This window comes from Leptopilina heterotoma, unplaced genomic scaffold (genome assembly GCF_015476425.1).
Source record: "Leptopilina heterotoma isolate Lh14 unplaced genomic scaffold, ASM1547642v1 Lhet_134, whole genome shotgun sequence".
Lineage (NCBI taxonomy): Eukaryota > Metazoa > Arthropoda > Insecta > Hymenoptera > Figitidae > Leptopilina > Leptopilina heterotoma.
Window position 1 is genome coordinate 1,642,432 of NW_025110853.1, and position 24,898 is coordinate 1,667,329.

A 24,898-nucleotide genomic window follows, 5' to 3' on the forward strand; every position below is an offset into this window, starting at 1 on the left:
TCCTTGTAAAAACAATAAAAACATGAAGGTCCAAAATAAATATTTGAATGCAATTTTTCAGGTGATTTTTGTTTACGGTTTATAGTTAATTATAAAGCGTTGTAAAGTAATGAAATGCTAATGAAAAATTTACTTTGGATGAACAAAAGAAAATAAAAAGAACTGGATGATCAAACTTATAAATATTATTAAATAATTGAGGTGGCCCACAATTCCCCAATCTCCCCTATGTAATAGAAATTATGCAACTTTTTTCTATTAGTTTTTTTAATTATAATTCCTTTAAAAATTGTGATTAAAAAATACAATGTATAGACATATTTTTCATAAAGAACTAAAAATTCTCTTTTATTTTCAATTAAAAATTGTGATTAACAAGTCAAATGTAAAAAACGTTTTTTCTATATTTTTAAAAAAACTTGGAATTTTGTTAAATAATTGTAATTGAGAAATAGAAATGGTGCAAATTTATTTCTTTTTTTAAAAATAAGAAAAAAACAGTATTATCTATAAAAATTGTAATTATGAAATAGAAAATATGCAAATGTTTTTCACTAATTTCTAAAAGAAAAAATTATATAATTCCTTAAAATATTGTGATTGAAAAATAGAATTTATAGAAATTTTTTTGATAAGAAATTAAAAATTTAGTAGGTCTAAAAAATATTATTGACAAATCAAAATTTATGTCTATTTTTTCCTTTATTTTATAAAAATGATTGAATATTCTCAATTTCATTTTCAATTAAAAATTCTAATTAAAAATCGATTTTATAAAAAAATTAACATTTATTTCTAAAAGAAAATTTGGAATTTTGTTAAAAAATTGAAATTGAGATAGGTATAGAAATAGTATAAATTACTTGTTTTAAAAAGAAAATGCGAAATTTTCTACAAAAATTGTGATTAAGGAATAGGAATTATGCAAATTGCTTTTTTAAAAAATTTCCTAATATTTTTTATAAATAAAGAAAAAATTCCTGTTTAATTTCGACCTATCAATCAAAGTTCTTTTATAGAGAGAAAAATAAAAGCATACATAAAAGAAAAACTGCGGACAGAATGAATGGAAGAATCTCACGATTATTATAGCTAATTAATAATTAATAGTAATAATAATTAGTAGTCTTAACAAATGAATTAGTTGTTTTCTATTATCAATTAGTATATTTTTTGGTCAAGAATTAGTTTAAACGTTTACTAATTCACTTAATAAACGAATCGATAATTATATTGTTTCGATTCCCGGTCAGTTTCATGAATGCAGAAACCTGAAAGGCAATATATCCCGAAGAACGAATTACCCGAAAATCACTGTAAGCTCGTATATTATTCAAATAAATAAAGACATAATAATAAAGGAACAGTGTTAATAATAAAAGCAAACAAATAAATTAAAAAAAATTATTTAATTTAAATAATCTAATTATTTATGTCACCAAATTTTTTCAAGTGATATGACAAAATAATTACTATAATTTAAAATCAATAACTAGTAAAATTAGGAATTATATATGTATAATAAAAATTCTCTTTCTATATTAAAGTGAACATTATTTTATTTTCAACGCAGTTGTGAATCATAAAAAAACTTTTTAAGCTTATAAAATAAAATCAATAATTATACTAAAAAAAAATTTTCTTCTCCGTATTGAGGTGAACATTTTTTTATTTTGAACGAAATTATGAATCGTAAAAAAATGTTTAAGCTTATAAAATGAAAGACATATTAAACTGAATTTAATAGCGTAGAATAATTAAGAACGAAACGTGTTTTTGAGAAAGTGGAAATTACATTTTCAAAATGAAGATCAGTATCTTCGAGTTTGAGAGCTTTTTTTAAAGAGAGATTTGGAAAAATAATAAAAGAAAGAAAAAGTAGGTACCTGCTTGGACTTCTGCTTCTTTTTACTGGTGAATTGGACGCCAGCCACGATTGGAATAAATCCGAAGTGACGCTATTTCTTTTATTTCTATTCAGCGTATTTTCTTCTTGATGTTGACTTGAAGTTGATGTCTTTGGTGCCAAACTTGTTCCCTGTAACCACATTCTTAATTCTGCGCTCGCCTTATCTCTAATCCAAGCTTCCAATACTGTTGGATGTGTCTCCAAAAACCTTTATTTTAAAAACAGGAAAAAGAAAAAAAATTTTTTTGCAATCGAACATTACGATTGGATTATGAATTTTATAGGGTAGTAACTGCTTATTTATTTTTTTCCAGAAAAAACATCTGATTATAGAATAAATAATTATCGACATAATATTATTAATATTAATAATTTTTTATTAATCCAATAAAATAAACAGTAAGAAGCAAAAACAATCTTTATATATCAAATAAAAATTATTATTTCATTATCAATAAATTAATATAAATTAAGAAAAACAAATCAGTTTTTTCTACAGTTGTCTATAAATTGCAATTTTCAAATTTGAAAAATTTTATACATTATACGGGAAATACTGGATTATTTCACGTATATAATCCAGTTTATAGTCGCAGTATAATCCAGATTATAGCCTAGTATAATATTTTTAAACTAACTATATGTAGGACAATTGTTCAAAACTATAAAATAGCTCATTCTAGTTTTACAACTTTGGAATTATTTCTGTTATTTATTTGAAAAATACAAGCTGGAGAATGTTTTTGCTTGGAATAATAATAAAAAAGAAATTATTGAAACATAAAAGTAAAAATAATGAATGTTTATATTTCCATTATTTACTAGTTACTACTTTAGTAATTAATAACACAAGCCTGCAAAAAAAATAAAAATTTCCGTTGTCTGAGGTCGAAAAGTCATTTCCCGCAGTATTTGGTGTGCTGAATCCGAATCTGGCAACGAAATCCTCCCATCACGTCAGGATTTTGAAAAAAGTGTTTTTAAATTTCCAAAAATCATGTCAAATTAAAGCTTGAACCCTCTACTTTACGAAGATATAGCGATTTTGCCAACAACGAACTAAATTAGCTATCAAAAATGAATTTTTTAACAGTTGGCAAGCATAAAAATGGACTCACACTGTCCGTAAATACAACTGTTTAAAAAAATGATTGGATTCGTTTAGAATTTGTTACTCGGGGGTTATCGGGGTCGCTAATTACAAATATGATGTAAAAATTAAAAATCTGTGATTAGATTCATAATTAATGAACTCGACAACCCTTGAGTAACGAGTTTCAGGCAATTTGAATTGATTTTTAACAAGTAGTCCGCCATACTGGATCCGACAATTTGAATTTTGAAAATCTGACATCATACACGAGGAAAAATGGAAAAATGATTTATGCAGTCAGTGTAGTTCTCCTTTATAGAATAATATGTGACAGGTACACACTATAGTATTAGAAGTTTCATAGCTGAACACTTTGGGACTTAACACATGTTATCCCATTCATCAGGTTAAACAAGACTGTTTATATAGTCTAAGAGGGAATAAGAGTATAAAAATTTGGAATAAGAAATTGCTTTCTCATGTAATTGTTAAAAGAACGCGGCAGTGTACAAAACACAAGTCAATAATAGAAGCGAATATTGAACAACTAGTACTCTGTCCAGTTCTTTCGAAAAATGAACGCCGTGCACATAAAGTAGATACCTACTCGAAAACAACAAGTTATTCTCTCTCTCTCACACTATTGGTCGTTCACTTATCTTACCGTTTCACTTACTCTTACTACTCTCAACTATTATGCAGTGCAGTTAAGTTAATTAAATTATTAAATATTGCTGTGAGAATAATTAATTACACATTTCATTCGAGGTCAAGTCACTATTTTGTACACGGAAAAAAATAATCAAATTTACCATGAGGAGTGTCAAACTTGAAAAAGGTTAGGAAAAAATTAATGTTTTTTATTTATTTATTATTAAATTCTAATAACCGTATCAAATTGAAACTAGTTGACAATATTATTTATTCAATATTATGAATATTGTTGACATCCATACTCACATTAATTACAAAGTAAAATTCACGCATGATCTAATTTATTTCATTGGTAAGGGATGTTTCTTAAATAGGAAATTTCCCCCATCGATTGCGTAGCCGAGAGCACGGTGCGCCTGAAATGGGTTTTTATAAAAAGTTCCTGCACTCGAAATTTTCTTGTCAATTTTAAATCTGTGAAGTTTAAAGAGTATTTTAAGACCAAAAAGAAAATAATCGCTAGAGCCCTTTTTGAGAAAATTAACTTTAAATATATTTTTTAATTTTATATTTTTAAATTGTTTAAAAAATCGACTTTGATTCCATAGAAACATATTGCATAATTTACGTAATTTACGTAAGAATATAACTTACGTAAATTACGTAAGAACATAACTTACGTATTTGGGTATGTTACGTTACTTACGTAAATTGCGTACCTTGCGTAAACTATGTAAGTCATACCCTTAGTTTAGTTACGTAAGGTACATTAATATTAACAATTTAAAAGGAAAACACAAATAATTCTATTTTTCTTCCAGTCATTAAACTCATTTCTCTACTGGCCAAACCACCAGTGGAGGAAAGTAGCACTTTCCTCCACTGGTGCCTAGCGTACAATAGTTCAATTCCACTGCAGGCGTTGGACAAACTAAATTGTTACAGGGAACTGGAGAACAAGATAAAAGAAATATCAAAATAAAATAAAATGTTAATTTTATATAAACAAGATTTAAGAAACATTTATTTCCTTTTTGTACATTTCGCAAAGTAAGAAATATTTTTCTATAATTGAATTAAACTACTGTGAAGAATTTTACTACTTTTAAAAGTAATTGAATTTCTGCAATAATTTGTAACTTCTTCAAAATTTAATTTTTTTAGTGTTTTTAACTAAAATTCTTTTATAAATCCATTATTTTTAATAATTAATTAATTAATTAATTATTTGTTAAAAAATTTAACTAATTTTAAAAGATTTTGAATTATTAAAATTTTTTAAAAATTTAAGATCATTAAAATTTCTAATTAAATTCATTCAACATTGAAATTTTATTAAATTTCAAATTGAATCCAATTAAAGTTCATTTATTTATAAAAATTGTTAACGTAACTCTTTTAAAGACTCGGAGTGATCGATTTCCTCATGTTTTATAACAATTTTTTTAAAGTTGATTAATGATTAATATCAAAAAGGTTTGAATTTGAAATTTTTGAAAATCTTATTTCCTATGGAAAAAAATAATAATAATTAAATATTTAAAAAAGAAAATAAATTATTGTTTTCGAATAATTTTACAATTAAAGATATTCGTAAATAAATTTAACAGAAAATTTTTTTCAACAAAATTTTTTCCTTTATGTTCTAAAAGTTCAAAAATTCTCAGTTTCATTTTCAAATAAATTTTCTAATTGACAAATATAATTTATAAACTTTTTTTTCTTTATTTTTAAAAAACTTTGAATTTTATTAAAAAAATTGAAATTAAGAAATAGAATTGATACAAATTACTTCCTTATGGAAATTGAGAATTTTTTAACAAAAATGTTAAGAAAAATTTGAGGATTTATTTTTATGATAATAATTGAATTTTATAATACTAGTTTACTATTTAAAAAATAATTGAATTTTTGCGAAGAATTATATTAATATTTTTGAAAATATTAAACAATAATAATTAATTAATTATAGTTTTTTTGCTTTGAGAAATTTCCCAAATTTGTCGTCGTTAGTTTTTAATCAGATTGCACTACAGTTGGCAATACGTTGCGCGCGCATCCAAGTGTCACTCTCTGGCATTGGCACTTGCACATACACTGGCACCTATTGGAGACTCAGCTTTATTGTGAAAATTTCGAAGTAGAGGACTGAGTCCAGTTTCTCTACTATGCACACTGCAGCGCGCCTTATAATCTTCGCCTGTGTTTTAATGCTCTTTACAGTGACATTTGGAACTAAGGCTCTCTATACACTATACGCAATACCCTAAGATGCTTGATGGAAATGAATTAATGTACTTTTACTGGACTGAGTCCTGTTTTTTCAATATTGACTCCCAGTTTTTCAAACTCCATTTTTCTCCGTGTATACGTAATCAGAGACGTAATCAGGTTCAAGCTTTAATTTGATTCCTATGACAAGTCTCTAACACGTCGGATTTACTCGGTAGACATTTTCAAAAACTGCGAAAAACATGATTTTTGGACTTCTCGATCTCAGACAACGGAAATTTTTATTTTTTTGCAGGCTTGTGTAATTTGCATAAAGAAATGTAGAATACAGGTTAAAATTAAAATTAAGATTTATTCGAATATAAATTCGTTAAAAACTTTTAGAAAATAAACTTTTGATTAAAAATTTCAACCATTTTCTAAATTTTTCAAATATTCCTAATCAAAGATTTATTTTGTAAAAATTTTTAACTAATTCACATTTTAATAAATCTTAATTTTAATTTGTTAAAACTTTCATCAATTAAAATTCTAATTGACTTTGAATTTAGTTCGTCGAAATTTTTAATCTTTGAATTCCAATTGAGGCCTTGGATCCAATAACTCGCCCGACGCTCGGAGGAACGCGCAACTGCCAGTCAGTGAGCAGTGAGCGCCTCTGGGCCACTCACTGGTACCCGATTGGCATTAGCGCGTGCCTCCGAGCGTCGGGCGAGTTATTGGATCCAAGGCCTCAATTTATCTTATTTTCAGGTCTCGAACTAGGTCCGTAAATCCCGTAAATTTGTTTAAAGTTCGTAAAAGACAGTTTTTTAAGAAAGGTCCGTAAAGTCCGTAATTTGATTAAAAAAGCAAGAAAAGTTCGTAAATTTAACGTTATAATTTGGAGAATTTTTGAGAAGTTACAAATGATTGCTAAAATTCTTCTTAAGAATTCAATTATTTTTGAAACTTTTAATTTTAATAAAATTCGTTGCAAGAATTCAATTATTTTTTTAAATTTTAATAAAATTCTTCGTATCAAATCAATTATTATATAAAAAATGTTGATAAAATTCTCTGCAAAATTTCAATTATTTAAAAAAATTTTCCTAAAGAATTCAATTATTAAAAAAAATTTTAATAAAATTCCACGCAAACGTTTAAATTATTCTCATAAACTAATAAACATTTCACAGGAATTCAATTGTTTACAATTTTTTTTGTAAATTTCTTCCCAATAATTTAATTATTTTCATAAATAATAAAACTATTATTGCAGAATTAAAAATTTTATTACAAGTCGTCGAAAGAATTCAACTATTTAAAAATTTATGTTGATAAAATTCTTTATGAGAATTCAATTTTGAGAACATTCAAGTATCCCGTGTGGAAATTGCCAAGGTTTGCCAATATTGATTATTGGGTCTATAATGGTCCTAGCTTAGAATGTACCTTAACCTGGCCCTAGCTTGGTAATAGCTAGAACTTCTTGTTAGATTATAAGTTATAAATATATTTAAAAATATGTATCAGTAATTGTTTATGTGTAATTTAAAGTAATATTTAAACATCTCATAGCAAGATTGAGACAATATTGAACTGAAATGTTTACTTTTAACTTTGCATTTGTAAAATTTGACATATAATTATCAGTAGAATTCTACTAATTGCTATTATCAGAATTGAGTTACTGATAATTAGTAGAAAGTTACTGATTCGATTAGTAAAATATAAGTTACTGATTAAATCTGTTGTATAAAAATATGACATAGTCAAATTTACTAATTTACCAGTTGAATTTAAAGATGATATTGGTTTTTCCTTGGCTACCAGCATATTTACAGCATATCCTTAGTTCCGAAGCTTATGAAAGTTAAAATAAATCTTTAAATGTTTTCAGTTTTTCAATGTTAGGCGCATAAGTTGACTTAACATTGCATGAATGTTTACAATTTTCTTTAATTTTTTAAGTTTTTCAAAACTTCTTAAAATTTTCTTTAAACTTCCTCCTTTAGAGATAAAATTCATTTAAATTAAAAAAAAATTTACTTCATGCAATGTTCAGTTAACTTTTGAGCCCAACATTGAAAAACTGCTGACATTAAAGATTTATTTAAAGTTTCATGAGCTTTGATTTAAGCTTTAGTTAATTAACTCAATTAAAATTTTCGTTACAATATATTTTTCAAGTTAAATTTTTAAAACCGTTTACGGATTTGTTAACTTCTGTTAAAATCATATTTTGTTGAATGAAACTGAAGTTTCCAACGTTTACGTCATCGAAATGAGATAAAATATAAAAACTTCAATTTTTCAATAACAATTTGACTTTCCCTCCCCAATTGGATTAAAAATCTATGTAGGGTGTAATGAAGAGAGCAATTAAGTTCTTTTTATCAGAAATTATTTGCATCTTGATCTTTAAAAAAATTCTTTTCTCATTTTGCGTCAACGAAAATGTTACTGACTTCAGTTTTATTATTTTGAGGCATTTATAATGGAATAGTTAATATGACTTATGATGACAAGAATAACCTGAAGTATCATGCAACGCATCGTTACGAGCGAGCGTGGTTAAGTGGTTAGGTTATCGGTTTACGAATATTAGGGTCGTGCGTTCAACTCCCAACGTGTGGGGATTTTTTCTCTGTTAGTATATAGAAATTAAGTATTATAAATTACATAATAACAAAAGTAGGTAAAAAAAGATGAAATAATGAATCTCAATAATAATAAATAAGAATAAATAATTTTTTTTTAATAGTTAATTAAACTGTTTCTTTTATTGGGCCTAACTAGATTCTCTAGGTAGAACCAGGCTAGAAGAGCGTGACGTTTCAACCTAGGGCCTACAAGGATAAACAAGCTAGGACCAAGTTAATAAAGGGGAAATCTAGGTAGAACCAATAAAAAGCCATTAGAAAATTTCCACACGGGATTCAATAAAATATTTATTTTTTTATTTAAATAATTGAATTCTCGTAGAATTTTCTAATAAAATTGATTTAAAAATTGAATTTTAGTTAAAATTCTAGATAATAATTGAATAGGTATTAAAAGTATTATAGCATGAATTTTTAGAAATAATTGATTTATAAAAAGGTTTCAAATTAAAATCTTTAAAAATTTAAATTTTTTATACTTTAACTAACAATTCTGTGAAATTAATTTTTTGAAATTGTTATTTTCTAATATATATTTAATTAAAGAATTTACGAATAATTGCAATTTTGTAAAATTAAACTGTAAGCAAGTGGATTTAAAAATTCTCAAAGAACATTTTCAAAAATTATTAAAAATAAAAAAAAATAAATGATTTATTGAAAAATTTATGAAAGATTTAATAATAAATAAAATTAATGTAAATAAAAAATGAAAGTTAAATACAGATAAACAAGGTTTACAAAATAAATAAGTTTGTTAAATGAATTAGAAAATATATTTTTTATTATGATTATTTTATTAATTATATTAATTACGTTTATAATAATTTATTGTTTATAATATTTTATATAATAATAATAATAATAATTTTATTGTTTATAATAATTATTGTCAATTATAATAATCAATTCTTTATTATTAGTTACATAAACACATAGTTGAAAATGCGTTTCCGTTTATAGAAGGCTTAAAGTTATTGAGGATTAAGAAGAAAAAGTAATATAAAACGTAAACTTTAGTTTCCCAACTTTTATATGAATCCATAAGTCAATAAATTATTATTTTATTAGTTTATGTAACTTGAGTATTTATAAGAAAAAAAAAAAAAAGAAAAATAAGATCGAAGAAGATTTTCTCGAGAAAAATAAAATGGCAGTGTATATATTTATTATGCATTTTCTACTGGGAGTTGGTTATTATAGTAAGGAAATTGGCTTTAGAAGTGGTTGCATGCAAAATTGGACATGATTATGGAAGTGGGATGATCGATCAGCAGCAGGGGTTGACTTACTTTCCAACTTTTTCCATAGTAAGGCCATCGTCCTCTTCGGACTCGTGAATAGTGTCTTGACAGGATACCCTCTTACTTTTGCAAAGCCTTAAGATCTCGCAATCTCTTACGTCAGTCTTCATGTTCGTGCTTAAATGTACTTTTGATTCAACGTGCGTGTTCTCATCGGCTTTGTCGAGGTTATTATCCGGATTAAAGCTACTACTCATGCTCATTTCGGGCAAAAGGTCGGAGGATGATGATCGCATTACGAAGAAACTCTCCTGATCCGCAATCAAGGAAGACGTTGGCACCTCAGAGATCTTCATGCCTTCAATTTCTTCGAAATTATTATTGTTGTTGTGATTAATCTACAAAAGAGAGAGAAAAGAATTTTCATTTTCCAAATCGTCAAGATTTTATAGGTTTCATTATTTTTTTACAAATATTTAAAATATTTTAGAAATTCCTTTTCTATTTTTATTTCTTTTAAAGTGTGCACAGGAAAAACGATATTCTAAATTTAAGAATGTAATCTTGGCTTCTATTTAAGTATATTTTCCATGTATTTTATTCTTAAATTTAGAATATAATACTATTAAAATAGGAAAAAGTTTCTTAAAATAAGAATATTTTTGAATTTAAGAAACTGTTTAAGAATAAAATACATGGAAAATATACTTAAATAGGAGCCAAGATTATATTCTTAAATTTAGAATATGGTTTTTTCAGTGTGGTGGTTATAATTTTCAGCTCATTTTCTAATTGAAGGCAAATCGTAAATTATTGGAAAACTTCAGTTGGGAAAAAATTCTCGTCAGTCTAGAAAAATGAGCTATTTTATTTTGTGTTGAACAATTGTTACGCGGTTTAAAATAGTAATTACGAAATAAGATAAAGAGAACGTGAATTAAGAAAGATTAAGATGGGAAAAAGATGTGCGTTGAAAAAAATTGACTCGTGAAAAAGTCTAAAGTGCGTTCATTTATAGTTGATATTAAAGTTGACTTAATCTATTGTTTTAATAAATTTTCTGTAAGATTTAATATTTGGAAAATTTAGAGGTGAATTTATTTTTATCGTAATTCAAATTTATTTCATGATTCGAAAGTTTTCAATGTTCAAATGGACGAATTCTTTTGTCGATATAAATGTTTTCTACAAAAAAATTACTAATTCCTATGAAAAGCAAAAAAGTGAGTAAAACGCTAAGGGAAAAAATTATGCTTGAATCAAATTCTCTATATTGTATCATAAAACTTATTTTTAAGATATTCTAAATAAAATTTGTTTATCATAAATAAATATTTATTTGATTTAAATAAACATTTGATTCAGTTTAATAAATTTTGCGGTTGAAGCACGATTTTAGTCGTCTGAAACGAGAGGCGCATGATTATTCCCCAAATGTCATCACAGAAAAAAATATGTGTTAAATTTGTTGCGTGTAGTTTTCAGATGGTGTTGTTTTAACACAATTTTAGTGTTATTTTAACCCCATTAAAAATGTATATTAATTTAACAACTTCTAGTGTTAATTTAACACGGTCTAGGGTTATTTTAACACCAATGAACTGTTAAAATCACACAGTATCGGTTAAAAATGTTGCGTGTTGTTTTAACACTACTTTTAGTGTTAAAATAACACTTTTTTTTCCTGTGATTTTACCGAATTGCATTTATCCGAACTGTTATTTTAACGAAATGTCACTTTTGCAAATCGCCATTTTTATGAATTCCAACTTTTGCGAAAAGTCATTTTTGCGAAATGTCACTTTTGCAAATCGCCATTTTTGCGAAATATCATTTTTTCGAATTGTCATTTTTGTGAATCGACATTTTTACGAATTGTCACTTTTGCGAAAAGTTATTTTTTCGAATTGTTATTTTTGCGAAAATTCATTTTTGCGAATTGTCATTTTTACGAAATGTAATTTTTGCGAATCGCCATTTTTACGAATTGTCACTTTTGCAAAAATTCATTTTTGCGAATTGTCATTTTTACAAATTGTCATTTATGCGAACTGCCTTTTTTTCGAATTGTCGCATATTTACGAAATGTCACTGTTGCGAATTGTCATTTTTGCGAAAATTGCTATAGTTAACTTGTATGCATATGAGGCATTTCATTTCAAATCGTTCCACCGACAAAAAAACAATCGCAAGGAGAGCGATTTTCTAATAAATTTTATTATTTAAAAATTTAATTATTTGTAACATAGAAGAAGTTTACACCGAGAGGCATATATTTATACTCGTGCTCGCATAAACGGATATACCTCCAGGAGAATAGACTCGCGCCTGCGCAAACACGTGGTCAAGACAAAGTCTTTCACTACACAACTGCAGGCAAACATTATGCGCAGGCGCAAGTCTATTCTTCTGGAGGTATATCCGTTTATGCGCGCGGAGGCTTATATTTAAGGCTTACGGTGTAAACTCCTTCTAAATCGAAAGAGAATTTCATGAACTTTCTAGTGCTATTCTTATTTTTTAAAATTTCTCTCAATTTCGTAGAAAAATTCCTGTTTGAAAGTTTAAACTCTTAATATCTCAAAACACCCCCCCCCCGGTCGATTTTTATCAAAATTATATGAAAATAAAGCTTAACTTTTCTAGTTTCCATTCCCGTATAATATATTATGAATATATTGAATTTTGAATAATTTTAAATAACAATTCTAAACAACCAAGTTATTTAAAAAATTTGAATTGAAATCTTTGAAATTTCTTGAATTTTTGAATATATCATTGAAATATTTATGAATAATTGAAATTTCGTAAAATTGGATTAAAATTTTAGACTTTCTTTAAGTGTATTACAACTAATTTTAATGATTAGAAAATAAAAGTATATGTTTATACATTAAGAAAAAAGTGTAATGAACACCTAGTCATGGAGAGAAAAAAGCCAAGCACAAAAAGCCATTTGTTTTGTATCAAATTTAACCTATTTAACCTCTCATTTTACAATTCACCTCAAATTTTTTTGATAAAACAAATTAAAAATTATGAGAAGAAAAGTTAAAGAAGTGAAAGGGAGTAAATTTCTCTCTGCACGGAAAGAAAAGGTCTGGAAGAGATATCCATAAAAATATTGTTGAGCAGAATGTTGTTGTGTTATCCAATTCAGTGGAAGACACAACTTTTAGAATGGAAGCACATTCCATATTCAATGGATGAGGGAGCCATATTATATTGTTGAATCAAATATGGATGTGACATCCATGGGCATGGTTGGGCTTACAATTTATGCTATGGATTTTCACATATGGCTGCCTCATCCATATAAACTTTGGTTGGGAGATCCATAGTTAGTTCAAAATTTCGATACATGTTGCGCGCAATTCATTATCATGGCATCCATTTAAAAATGGTCGTCTCAATTTGTCCGTCGCGTCGGTTTCCTGTCACGTCTATATAATCACGTTGTGAGTTTATTGTGTATAAATAGTGTTATAATTGTTTATTATTTATTATCGTTATTGTCTATTAGTTTTTATGTAAATTCATTTTCATGAAATATGTGTAGAGTATATAAGGAATATTATATGCTCAAATATTGTAGTTGTGTGTATAGTGTAGTGGATAGCGTTAGTGTTTAGTATGCGTTAGGTCTAGGGTTCGTGTCCTCCCCCCCATCGGTTAATAATTTATTTCGTTAATATGCGGTTATTCAATAAGTGGTGTGTATTAATTAACAAAAATGTGTATAAAATATCTCAAGTGACATGGAATATAATTAATTGAGTGATTCAAATTTTTTTCTTTCCCATTTCCATTACTATGGATCACCCAACCATAGATCTTTTGCTGCTCCAACAATATACAGCCAGCCATAGAATATGGATGCAGCAACCTTAACTATGGATATCCCGTATTTTTCAATATAATATGGCTGTGATATCCATGTATCTAAATGTGTCAACTATTCCTTTTTCTCCGTGTGTATTACGATATTTTTTTTATATTAATTATAATAATTTATGATTCTGACAAAGTTTATATGGTTATAGACTGCAAGTAAGTTATAGACGGAAAGAAAAGGTTTGGAAGAGATATCTATAAAAATATTGTTGTGTTATCCAATTCAATGGAAGAGACAACTTTTAGGATGGAAGCAGTTTCAATATTCAATGGATGAGGGAGCCATATTATATTGTTGAATCAAATATGGATGTTACATCCATAGGCATGGTTGGGCTTACAATTCATGCTATGTGTTTTCGAGGCGCATGAAAAGTCTCCAATTTTTATTTTCCGAATCTTTATTTTATCGAAATTCTCTTTATCTGATAAGAATTAATTATAATTTCTTTTAATCGAAAGAGTAATTGTCAAAAACATTATTTTTTTGAATGAATAATCAACAGAATGTTTAATACTGCGAAAGAAAATATTTTATAATCTTCAAATAACTGAATTATCATTTCTAAAAATTATTATTTTTTATATTTCTTATTTACACTAATATTTTTATTTTCGAAATGTCAATTTTGATTAATATTATTTTATAGATTTGTTAATAATTATAATAATTATGTTCCCGAATTATTATTCAATATAATTCAAATATTACCAAAATTACCAATTCTTAAAAAATTTATTGTTCCTAATAACATTTTTTTATAATGTGTAAATGTTCTAAATTCTAAGTCTCTAAATTTTATTTTATCGAAATATCATTTTTTATAAAACTTTTTTCGTATAAATGTTTTTCAAAATAATTTTAACTTTTTCGAATTAACATTACTCATAATTTTCTTTACTTCTAATCATTCTTCTTTATAATTACTATATTTTCTAACATGTATTTCTTCTAACTATAACTTTACCAAATTGTCACTTCTCATAATTATTATTATATCGAAAATAATATTATTTTTCAAAATTTTTGTAATATCTAATAATTTTTTATACAAATTTTTCGTTCGCGAACGACTTTCGCGAACCTATTGTGCGTTGGACTTTAAATTCTCTAATTTATTATTTTCCTAACCTATAAATGTCATAATAATGTTTTTAAAATTGTTTGTACATGTGAAGGTGGCGCTGCAGTCGTATGTTATTTAAAAAGAGCGCGAATATATAAATTTTATTTTTGTTAAGAGAAAGTACTTATAATAAATCTTATTTTGCATTGTCAAAAAAACGTCAACATTTCAAATATAAATAAGCAAATTATTAACTGAAAAAATTTGAATATAATTTTTAATGAAATAATGGACTTGGACAATGGACATATAAAAACTAGCACCGTAGACGGCCGCTTGCGGCCGTCGGAGGACCTAGTAAAATTATAAAAACTGGTTATTATACAATAAAAAAATTTGTATAAAAAATTATTAGATATTACAAAAATGTTGAAAAATAATATTTCGATATAATAATAATTATGAGAAGTGACAATTCGGTAAAGTTATAGTTAGAAGAAATACATGTTAGAAAATATAGTAATTATAAAGAAGAATCATTAGAAGTAAAGAAAATTATGAGTACACTGAGAAAACTGGAGTATTGGACTAAACATCTGGAGGGACAAATCGTTCATATTTGAGAGTTAGCTATTGGATAACAATTTAAATGTTCAAATCCACCATTGACAGATATTCGTGCCATTTCTCTAACAGAGGGACAAATTAACCATCTTGAGAAATCCCTTCCTTATCCGGCGCGAAATGAATAAATGGCAACCTAACCCCTTAATTAAATACATAAAATGTCAGAAAAATAATTTCGCGCGCATCAGATCGTACACATTTTCTGCGCAACTTTTAACCCTCAGATATAATGGGAGAGAATATACAAGTAGATTTCCATTATCAATTAAAAATTTATTTTAGAAGGACTATTTAACTCTCTTCATAAGCAAAGGAAACATACACTTTTTGAACCTCTGAATTTGACTCTCCAGTTTTCTCAGTGTAAGGTTAATTCAAAAAAGTTAAAATTATTTTGAAAAACATTTATAAGAAAAAAGTTTTATAACAAATAATATTTCGAAAAAATAAAATTTAGAAAATTTAAAATATAGAACATTTACACATTATAAAAAAATATTATTAGGAACAATAAATTTTTTAAGAATTGGTAATTCGGTAATATTTGAATTATATTGAATAATAATTCGGGAATATAATTATTATAATTATTAGCAAATCTATAAAATAATATTTATCAAAATTGACATTTCGAAAATAAAAATATTAGTGTAAATAAGAAATATAAAAAATAATAATTTTTAGAAATGATACTTCAGTTATTTGAAAATTATAAAAAATTTTCTTTCGCAGTATTAAACATTCTGTTAATTAGTCATTCAAGAGGGTAAACTCTGTGAAGAGATACCAGGATGCACTCCCTTTGCGGAAACTTCCTGCTATCTTGGAGAGACACATCGACCTCCACGTCCGAACATACATGTTCACGTGCCCTTGGATATCATAGACGTCGCGTCAATGCTCCGGCAATGTTATAACGTCTATGTAACTAACGGAGGGCCCATTCTGGCCAGATGGTAGTACCCTGTTTAGGCCCGACTGTCCCTCGACACGGGACACAGTAATAAAAAAAAATGAAATGGACAAAAATAATAAAATATAGATATTTTACTCCAAGTGGGTACCTCAGAAGAGGGTAATCCCACCACCGATTCTGATCGGGTGCAAGCCCCGGTAGTCGGTGTAAATGGCTCCAAGGATTTTGGAGGGAGCCAAAACGAAAATTCTGCGGATAAGGGACTGAACAGTTTCCAAAAAAGTGTTGTAGAGCAGGTCGAACTAATGCCTAAAATACTCGAGGGCATGTGGCGTGCCTGCAGAAAGCAGAAAAACATTAGTAAGGACGTCCAGGACGGAATGGTGGCGTTAGGAAAGGTGCACGAAATAATTCGCAGCAACATGCGATTTATCCCCGAGCCCTTCATAATCCCAGAGCTAACAAACATTAGCCCAAGCAAGCCAGGTCTAAGTCCAGGAACTCCTAGATCGATGTCGCACGCCGCATCCAGCGAGTGCAAGGCCATTGACCCAAGGAAGCGCCCTAGAGAGTATGAAGGTCCGGAGACTGATTCTACTGTGACCACTCCCAAGGGTAAGAGGGTTAAGAGCAAAGAGACCAAGGCAAACCCTACTGCTATGGAGACGAAGGTGAGTAAGGCTGCTTCGGCCAGGGTTGCATCTTATTCGGAGGCAACTGTGGAAAATAAGCCTGAAAACGAAAAAGACTTCGAAATCGTCTCCAATAGGAAACGGGAGGCCCGTAAGAGAAAGGCCTTGAAGAAAGCAGAAGAGAGGGAGAGACTTCAGAAGCGCCCCCCCAAAATTAAGACCACGGAGGCAATAAAAATTTCGGCCCGGAATCCAGAGACCTACTATGATCTTATAAAACTGACAACAACTTCGGTAAAGCCAGAGGAAACTGGCACCGAGATTCTGAAAATTAGGAGAACTCTTATAAAGGAGGTTCTTGTTGTGGTTAAAAAGGGGGGTGAAACTTCAAAGTTCGCTGAGAATCTTACCTCCGTCCTTCAAGGGCCCCGACAGAACAAAAAACTGTTGGAGATGCGGCGAAGCGGAACATTTCGCCAAGAGTTGTACTAGCGACAAGCCAAAGTGCATTACGTGTACAGATTTGGGAAAAACGGAAGTCGACCATATCCCTGGAAGAGTTTCCTGCCCGGTTTAAGGGGAGGTTCTCATTGCAAAGGCCAAAATAAACACAAACTTTGACAATTTTTTGCAAAGAGCGGCTATGACTTAGCGATGTAGTTCTTTTTTCTAAATAAAGATACATTCTTGAACTTTCAAAACATATATTTCATTTTTTAAAAAATGCAAAATGGCGGCCAATATGGCGCATCTAGAAAATAATGTTTTTTTAAATATGGAAAACGGTGGGCATTCTACACTGCGCAATTTTTAGTCTAAAACAAAAACTCAAAATTTTTTATAAAGATGACATCCTAAAGAATAGGTTATACCTATAAAATAGTTAAAAAGTTAACAAAATGACAAAATGGCGGACACATTTTTAAAAAAACTGCGTTTTTGCATTATTTTTCTATATTTGACCTCTTGTAAAAATCTCTATTGTTAACAATTTTACCATATTATAGGTATAACCCCAGTAGAATTTAGTTACCTTTAATTAGCCGCAAACCCGAAGTTGATTGACTAAATAGTTTAGACGCTACGATGCCCACCAGTTTGAAAAATCTTGTTTCGAGAAAAACGCGTTTAAAGTTTGAGAAACATTTTTGTGCAATAATTAAATTCTTTCCAATTCTTTGTTCAATTTGCGTATTTGATAAATATCTATAGGTATTTAGGGTCACTCTTTACGATTCTGAGGTCAGATTTGCAAAATTTTTAAAAATCGATTCGATTTGCCTGACATTTGTTATTCAGTGCTCGGGACGCCGGTGAGTTCAAGACTCCATAAGAGCGAAAATATTCTTCGGATCAAAAAATCGCTATACACACATATTCTACATATATATAGCTTTCAAAAAATACAATAAAAAAGAAATAAATTTTTTTGATTCCCGCAATGAGAACCTCCCCTTAAAAGGAGGAACTGGAGAAATTTAAAAGGACAAATCCCTAAAGCTCCTTCAAGTCAACCTGCATACAAGCAAGAATGCACATGTGCTCCTGATGCAAACAGCTAGGGAAAATGAGGCCGATATCCTGTTCTGCAGTGAGCAGCATCAAGGAAGCGACCTCGCACCTTGGTATCAGGATAAGGCGAAGAGAGCCGCCATCAAGCTGTGCAACGCAGAATTGCGGGTTGACAAGTTCTTGGAGACAAGCAGCGGGTTTGTGTAAATAGAGGTGACTAATATACGTATGTATAGCTGCTACTTCTCACCCAACGACCCGCTGACCACCTTCAAAGCCAATATAGAAGACCTAGAATCGAGCCTCGTAGAATCCAAGCTGGATGTCATCATCACTGGCGATTTTAATGCAAAGTCGCCAGAGTGGGGTGAGACGAGGCTCGACAAGAGAGGAATTCTGATTGGAGAAATGATCTCCAAGAACGATTTATTAGTTGTAAACCGGGGAAAAACATGGACGTTCAGACGAAGTGCAATCGGATCGATTGTAGATCTAACGATCGCATCATCTAATATATTTAGCCGCATAAGCGACTGGCGGGTCTCTGAGGAATATACAGCAAGTGACCACCAGTACATTGAGTTCTCAGTCTCAATGGGAGACACACGAGGAGGAAAAAGACAGGAAGCTCCTAGTCGCAAAACCTCCTCATGGAACATTAAAAAACTCGACAAGGAGAAGTTCAGCCGGTCCCTACAAGAATCTATCTTAATTGAAGATTCTGGTTGGCTGAGGAGGCCGAAAAGTCTAAATGGAGAGGTGCGAGTGGTGCGAGATATAATCGTCACCGCTTGCAATGCGTCGATGCCACGTCGCAAAGGCGCCTTTCCAAGAAAAAAATCCTTGCACTGGTGGTCAGAGAAGCTGGCCTCCTTGAGAAAGGAATGCCTTAAAGCAAGAAGGACATACACCCGATCTAAGGGAGATCCTTTGCTGAAAGAGGCTTTCAAGGAGGCGAAAAAGGACCTCAAGAAAGAGATCCGCAGGTCGCGACGCCGTAGCTGAAAGGACCTAATCGAGGAAGTCGATAAGGACCCATGGGGTCTGGCTTTTAAAATCGTGACTAAGAAATTAGTAACGAGGCAAAAGACCCCCGGCCTGGACAATCCCGATTGGGTCAGAAAGATAATAAGTTCTTTGTTTCCTCCTGCAGAGCCATACCTTAGAAGGGACTGGAGTTTTTGCAAAGTCGAAGAGGAAGAACTCTTCACACTTAGTGAACTGCAAAAAGCAGGCAAAAGATTGAAAACAGGCAAGGCGCCTGGAATCGATGGGATAAGTAACGAGATCCTAAAGTTGGTAATCGACACTTCACCCCAGATTCTGCTTCGATGCTTCAATCTTTGCCTTGAGAGAGGAGAGTTCTTCCACGACTGGAAGCGACAGAGGTTAGTCCTCCTGAGGAAAGGTGAAAAACCTCTATATAAAGTCTAATCATACACGCCTATATGCCTGCTAGATACGATGGGTAAACTTCTAGAGGATATGGTTCTGCAGAGAATGCAAAGCCACTTGACCGGAGAGAATAGTCTATCGGATCACCAATTTGGTTTCCGTAAAGGCAAGTCCACAGTTGATGCCATCCAGGCAGTTGTGGACATAGCCAAAGCAGGAAAAAACAAGTTGGGACCCGGAAAAAAGAAGAGCTTCTGCGCGTTGGTAGCAATTGACATACGCAACGCGTTTAATTCCGCAAGATGGAAAGATCTCATCGAGTCGATTGAAAAGAAAAACATGCCGCCCTACTTGTTGCGGATAATGGATAATTATCTTAGCGACAGGTGGGTTATATATGAGGGAGACACCTGCACTCTTAAGGAAGAGATGCTGCGTGGGGCTTCTCAAGGCTCGAGGGTGGGTCCATTTGTATGGAATGTATCTTACGATGATTTTCTGCGAATGGATCTACCCGAAGGTGCGGTGATCATCGGCTTTGCGGACGACGCGTTGTTCGTGTGCACTGCCGAAAGTGAGGAGGCTCTTGGGACATTGGTGAACGAATGTCTGCGACTAGCAAAAAGCTGGCTGGATACCAGAGGTCTTGAAATGGCCCTGGAAAAGACCGAAGCACTGCTGGTCACAGACAGACGTGGTTATGAGCTCCCACGAATCGTGATAGACGGACTTGAGGTCAAGTGGAGTAAGCAAAAGATGTGTGACCATCTGTGAAAAGATACTGTCGGCGCAGAGATCGATAACAACGCGTATCATCTCTGCATATAAGACGGTATCTACGAGTGCTGTGCAGGTCCTTGCAAGTGTCCCGACAGCAGATCTTTTGGCGAGGGAAAGGGAAGAAATGTTCCTCTTTTCTAAAGAAAGCAGTTCCTTGGATGAGGAATTAAGACCAAGCAAGGGCCTGATCCGCAAAGAAGCGAGGCACAGGCTCATAGAAAGATGGCAAGAAAGATGGGATGGTGAGGAAAAAGGTCGATGGACTTAGCGCCTTATCCCGGCACTCGTCACCTGGATAAATAGGAAACATGGTCAGGTTTCCTATTATCTGACTCAGGCGCTCACAGGTCACGGGTGTTTTAACTCGTACCTGTGTCGCTTTAAAGATCGCGAGGACGAGGTGTGTGCATATTGCCAGTTCCCTGAGGACAACGTGGAGCACACCCTCTTCTCATGCAAGAAATGGGACTTAGAGAGGCGGGCCATGTTCGAAGGTGTAAACAGTCAAGTTACACCGGAGAACATGGTATCGCTGATGACCCAGTCAGAAGAGAATTGGCGGCAAGTCGAGAACTTCATAATCTCGGTTATGTCGAGGAAGGACCTCGACGGCCGCCAAAAAAGCGTAATTTAAACAGCTTTCAAATTTGTTTGTTTGTTTTTTATTAATTTATTTTGTGATTTATTTGTCCTTCTACATTTTTTAATTTGTTTTGTTTTTTTATTCGTTTTTGTACAGTTTTGTCTTTTCAACGTTATATACCTGTTTACTTTTTTTTCTTTTCTTTTTTATATCCGTTTGCGATTTTATCTTTTGACTTTTAACACTTCTTAAATAATTTTGTTTTTTTTATTATTGTTGTGCTGTAAATTCCGCTTAGACTATGAAATAGTTTTAATCATTTTTTTAACTACGGACGCAGGAAAACCGCAGAGAGAAGAAGAAGGTCGCATTAGCGACAGAGTTGGAGCGCCACCCTCGAAGGCTAAAGTCTTACGACAGTTCCGAGGGAGGGTAAAGGGCTCCAGAAGAAGGGTTACGGGTTTTAGTGGGTCGAGCTGGTAGTAGGTCGCCAGTTTATTAAATTTATTATAACATTTATTTATTTATCTTTTTTTTAATATTTCCTTTTGTTTCATTTTACCAACCCCACATAACCTTGGAGTGCGGAATCCAAGGTATTTGTAGGCAGATTTCCCAAAAGTCCCTAAGCAAAAAAAAAAAAAAATTAGTCATTCAAAAAAATAATGTTTTTGACAATTATTCTTTCGATTAAAAGAAATTACAATTAATTCTTATTAGATAAAAAGAATTTCGATAAAATAAAGATTCGGAAAATAAAAATTAGAGACTTTTCATGCGCCTCGTGTTTTTACATATGGCTGCCTTATCCACATAAACTTTGGTTAGGAGATCCATAGTTAGTTCAAAATTTCGATACATCAAGCGGAGAAAACTGGATATTCAAAAGTAGATATTGAAAAAATATATTAACTCTTAACATCAAAAATATTAAACTTTAATATCTAGATATTCAAATTACATGTTAGATATTAACGCTTAACATCCAGATATTTACTTTTAATATCTAGATAACTGTCCCCATGTTAAAGAATAAAAATATTAAACTTTAACATTTTAGGAGGAATTTTTATTCTTTTTATTTTTCGATTTTTTGTAGCACTTGAAAGCCAAAAAGTCGATTTTCGCTATAAAAAAATCGATTAATTTGTTATTGTAAAATTGGTAATTTTTAAAAAAAAGCTCCCAGCGTTACCTAAAAAAACATCTCCTTTGACAAATGCACTTAGATTTTTTTGATTTGGATGATTTTGTTGCGAGTTAGAGCGTACACCGCAAATCAATTTTTTTTGGAGTCGCCTGAGGAAAATCTCATTATCTCGCTCAATTCTTAATATTTTTTAATGAAAATTTAGAGAAATATTGTTCAAATGTTACAATTATATATGCAAAGCGGTAAAATAAATTAACTTTTTGCGTATCGCAAAAAAAAAAAAATTCTTAAAAACATGCTTTTTCACTGTTAAAACATTACCCCCCCTTAAATATCCATTTTTCTCCGTGATGTTGCGCGCAATTCATTATCATGGCATCCATTTAAAAATGGTCGTTTCAATTTATCCGTCTTTTATATTCATTTATTTATAACAATTAATAAGTAGGGTAGAGTGGGGTAAAAAAGCCATGGTGTAAAAAAGCCATTTGAGTTTTATTTAAAAACTATTAAGCCGATTTATCAGCTGTTTAGAATATAAATACTATTAGGTAATACGCAACTTTTGAATCTAATTTGAATGTTGTACCTAGATTAATATTGTTTTTATTGTAATTTTAATTTTTTGTTGCTTTTTTGAAAACATTTTGGTGAACTTTTCAAACATATTACAATCTGATTAAGTGAACGAATAATAAAAGTAAATGTTTGTACATAAGGAGAAAAGTATACCGAAAACGTATAGAATGTTAATTTTTGGAAATTGAACTGAATTAACAATTTATTTTTCCTTTTTTTAATAACTGGTCTTGGGTGTAAAAAAGCCAGGGCAAAAAATCCATTGAATATTTTGTGAAATTCACTTGTTTTCTATTTAAACTAACCTTCTTATTTTACAAAATGTCTCGTGTTTATTTAATAAAATAAATTAAACACGACGAAAAAGTAGTTCAAAGTGCATTTAAAAAATAAACAATGAATAAACGGTTGCAACGAAATATGTTATCTGTGGTAAAACTTAAAGAGAACTTCTAAAAAAGGTACGAAAAATTGGCAGTGCAAATGGAAAACAGGTAAACTTAATATAATTTTCAATTTTGCTTGCTAAAAACTCTTTCATAATTATTAGAATATTTTTCAAATAAGACTATTTGTCATATAAATAAAGGGAAACTATAAAAATACCTAAATTGATAACATGTTTTGCTAAAATCGTAGGGTGGCTTTTTCACCCCACCAGGTGGTGCAAAAAAGCCACTTGCAGTGCTTTCGTAAAACTCTTATAACTTAGTCCTTTCATGAGATAAAAAATATTTCCGTCAAGAATTTTCAAGCTTAATAACTAAACTTTCAATAACAATTGGAAATTTGAGAAAAAAATTTTAAGTACAGATTTTACAGCATCAAAAATAAAAATGTGGCTTTTTTACCCCACTCTACCCTATCCACACTATTTTAACATTTTACAATCATCAATTAATTCTATTTTAATGTATATGTGCGTATGTGTATGAAATTGAAACGCGTCTCATAAAATTAAATTTAACTAATTATTTTTTATTTATACTTAATTATTGAATTAATTGTATTGAATATTGTGATCAATATAGAATAATTTTGACTTTAATATTTCATAATTCCTCATGTAGTTTTGCTGTAGCTTCAAATTTTGCATTTTTGAGGTGCGACGACACTTAAACTTACCTATAGGAAAACCAGCTTGTCCAAATATAATGAATAGGGTGCCATTAAAAAGGTAATTAAATTACCTTTCGATCGATAGGTCATAGAATAAAATTTAATAAAAATTGAGAGAGTTACAGTCGATTAAAGATCAAATTTCATGAAAATTTTAATGATTTTTAGACACTTGAGTAACTTCTACTATTTTTTCCACGACAAACAGTAAAAAATGTTTAGGTTTTAATTTTTTTATTGATATTCTAATTCATAACAAAAATTTTGAGCCCTTGTGGACCTCGATTTGATTAAAAATGACAATTCTACACTAGATTTAGTGAACGAAACTACTTTTTTCATTTTTAGTGTATCCATTCAACATTTGCAACAAAAATCCAAACAATAAATTCAGTTAAGCGCTAAAGTTACTAAAATCATTAATCAAGGGTTTCTTGAGTCGCTGATTTCGAATCCAATGTCAGTTTTTAAAATTTCAAAATGGCGGATCCAATATGGCGGATAGGTTTTTAAAAATTAATCAAATTCATCTCAAAGAAGGATGTTAAAAAAGGGTCAATTTTTGCCCCCCGAAGCGAGAAGTAAATTTCAAGTGAATTCTTATACATTTTGAGCCCAGGAATCGAGTAGTAACCTTCATTTCCCCCACACTGAGAGACCTTTTGGACTGCAGCGGAACAACGTATGAGATAGCAGCTCCACTATGGTTTTAGTGCGCTGCGATACAATTTTGGGCGCGTGACAGTCTAAAATGTTGGTGAGAAGCTCACCGAAGTAGTGGGGATGCCGTCATTGGTTTGCAGCTAATCAACTTTTGGACTGTCACGCGCCCAAAATTGTACCGCAGAAACCCAAAAGTATAGT

At 30.4% G+C, this 24,898-nt stretch overlaps 2 protein-coding genes across 5 annotated transcripts in view; one reads left to right on the forward strand and one right to left on the reverse strand.

Moving 5' to 3' along the window:
* Positions 1-24,898, reverse strand: part of LOC122513109 (cGMP-specific 3',5'-cyclic phosphodiesterase) — a 186,673-nt gene that overhangs the window by 54,202 nt on the left and 107,573 nt on the right. For all 4 annotated transcript variants that reach the window (XM_043629363.1, XM_043629364.1, XM_043629361.1 and 1 more), the window contains exons 4-5: positions 9,826-10,175; positions 1,887-2,117 (exon numbers count right to left, since the gene is read on the reverse strand). In XM_043629363.1, coding sequence (XP_043485298.1) covers positions 1,887-2,117; positions 9,826-10,175 — 581 coding nt within the window. The remainder of the gene's footprint in view (positions 1-1,886; positions 2,118-9,825; positions 10,176-24,898) is intronic.
* The window catches only part of LOC122513113 (G protein-coupled receptor kinase 5), a 668,663-nt gene that overhangs the window by 15,585 nt on the left and 628,180 nt on the right, over positions 1-24,898 (forward strand). The window lies entirely within an intron of this gene.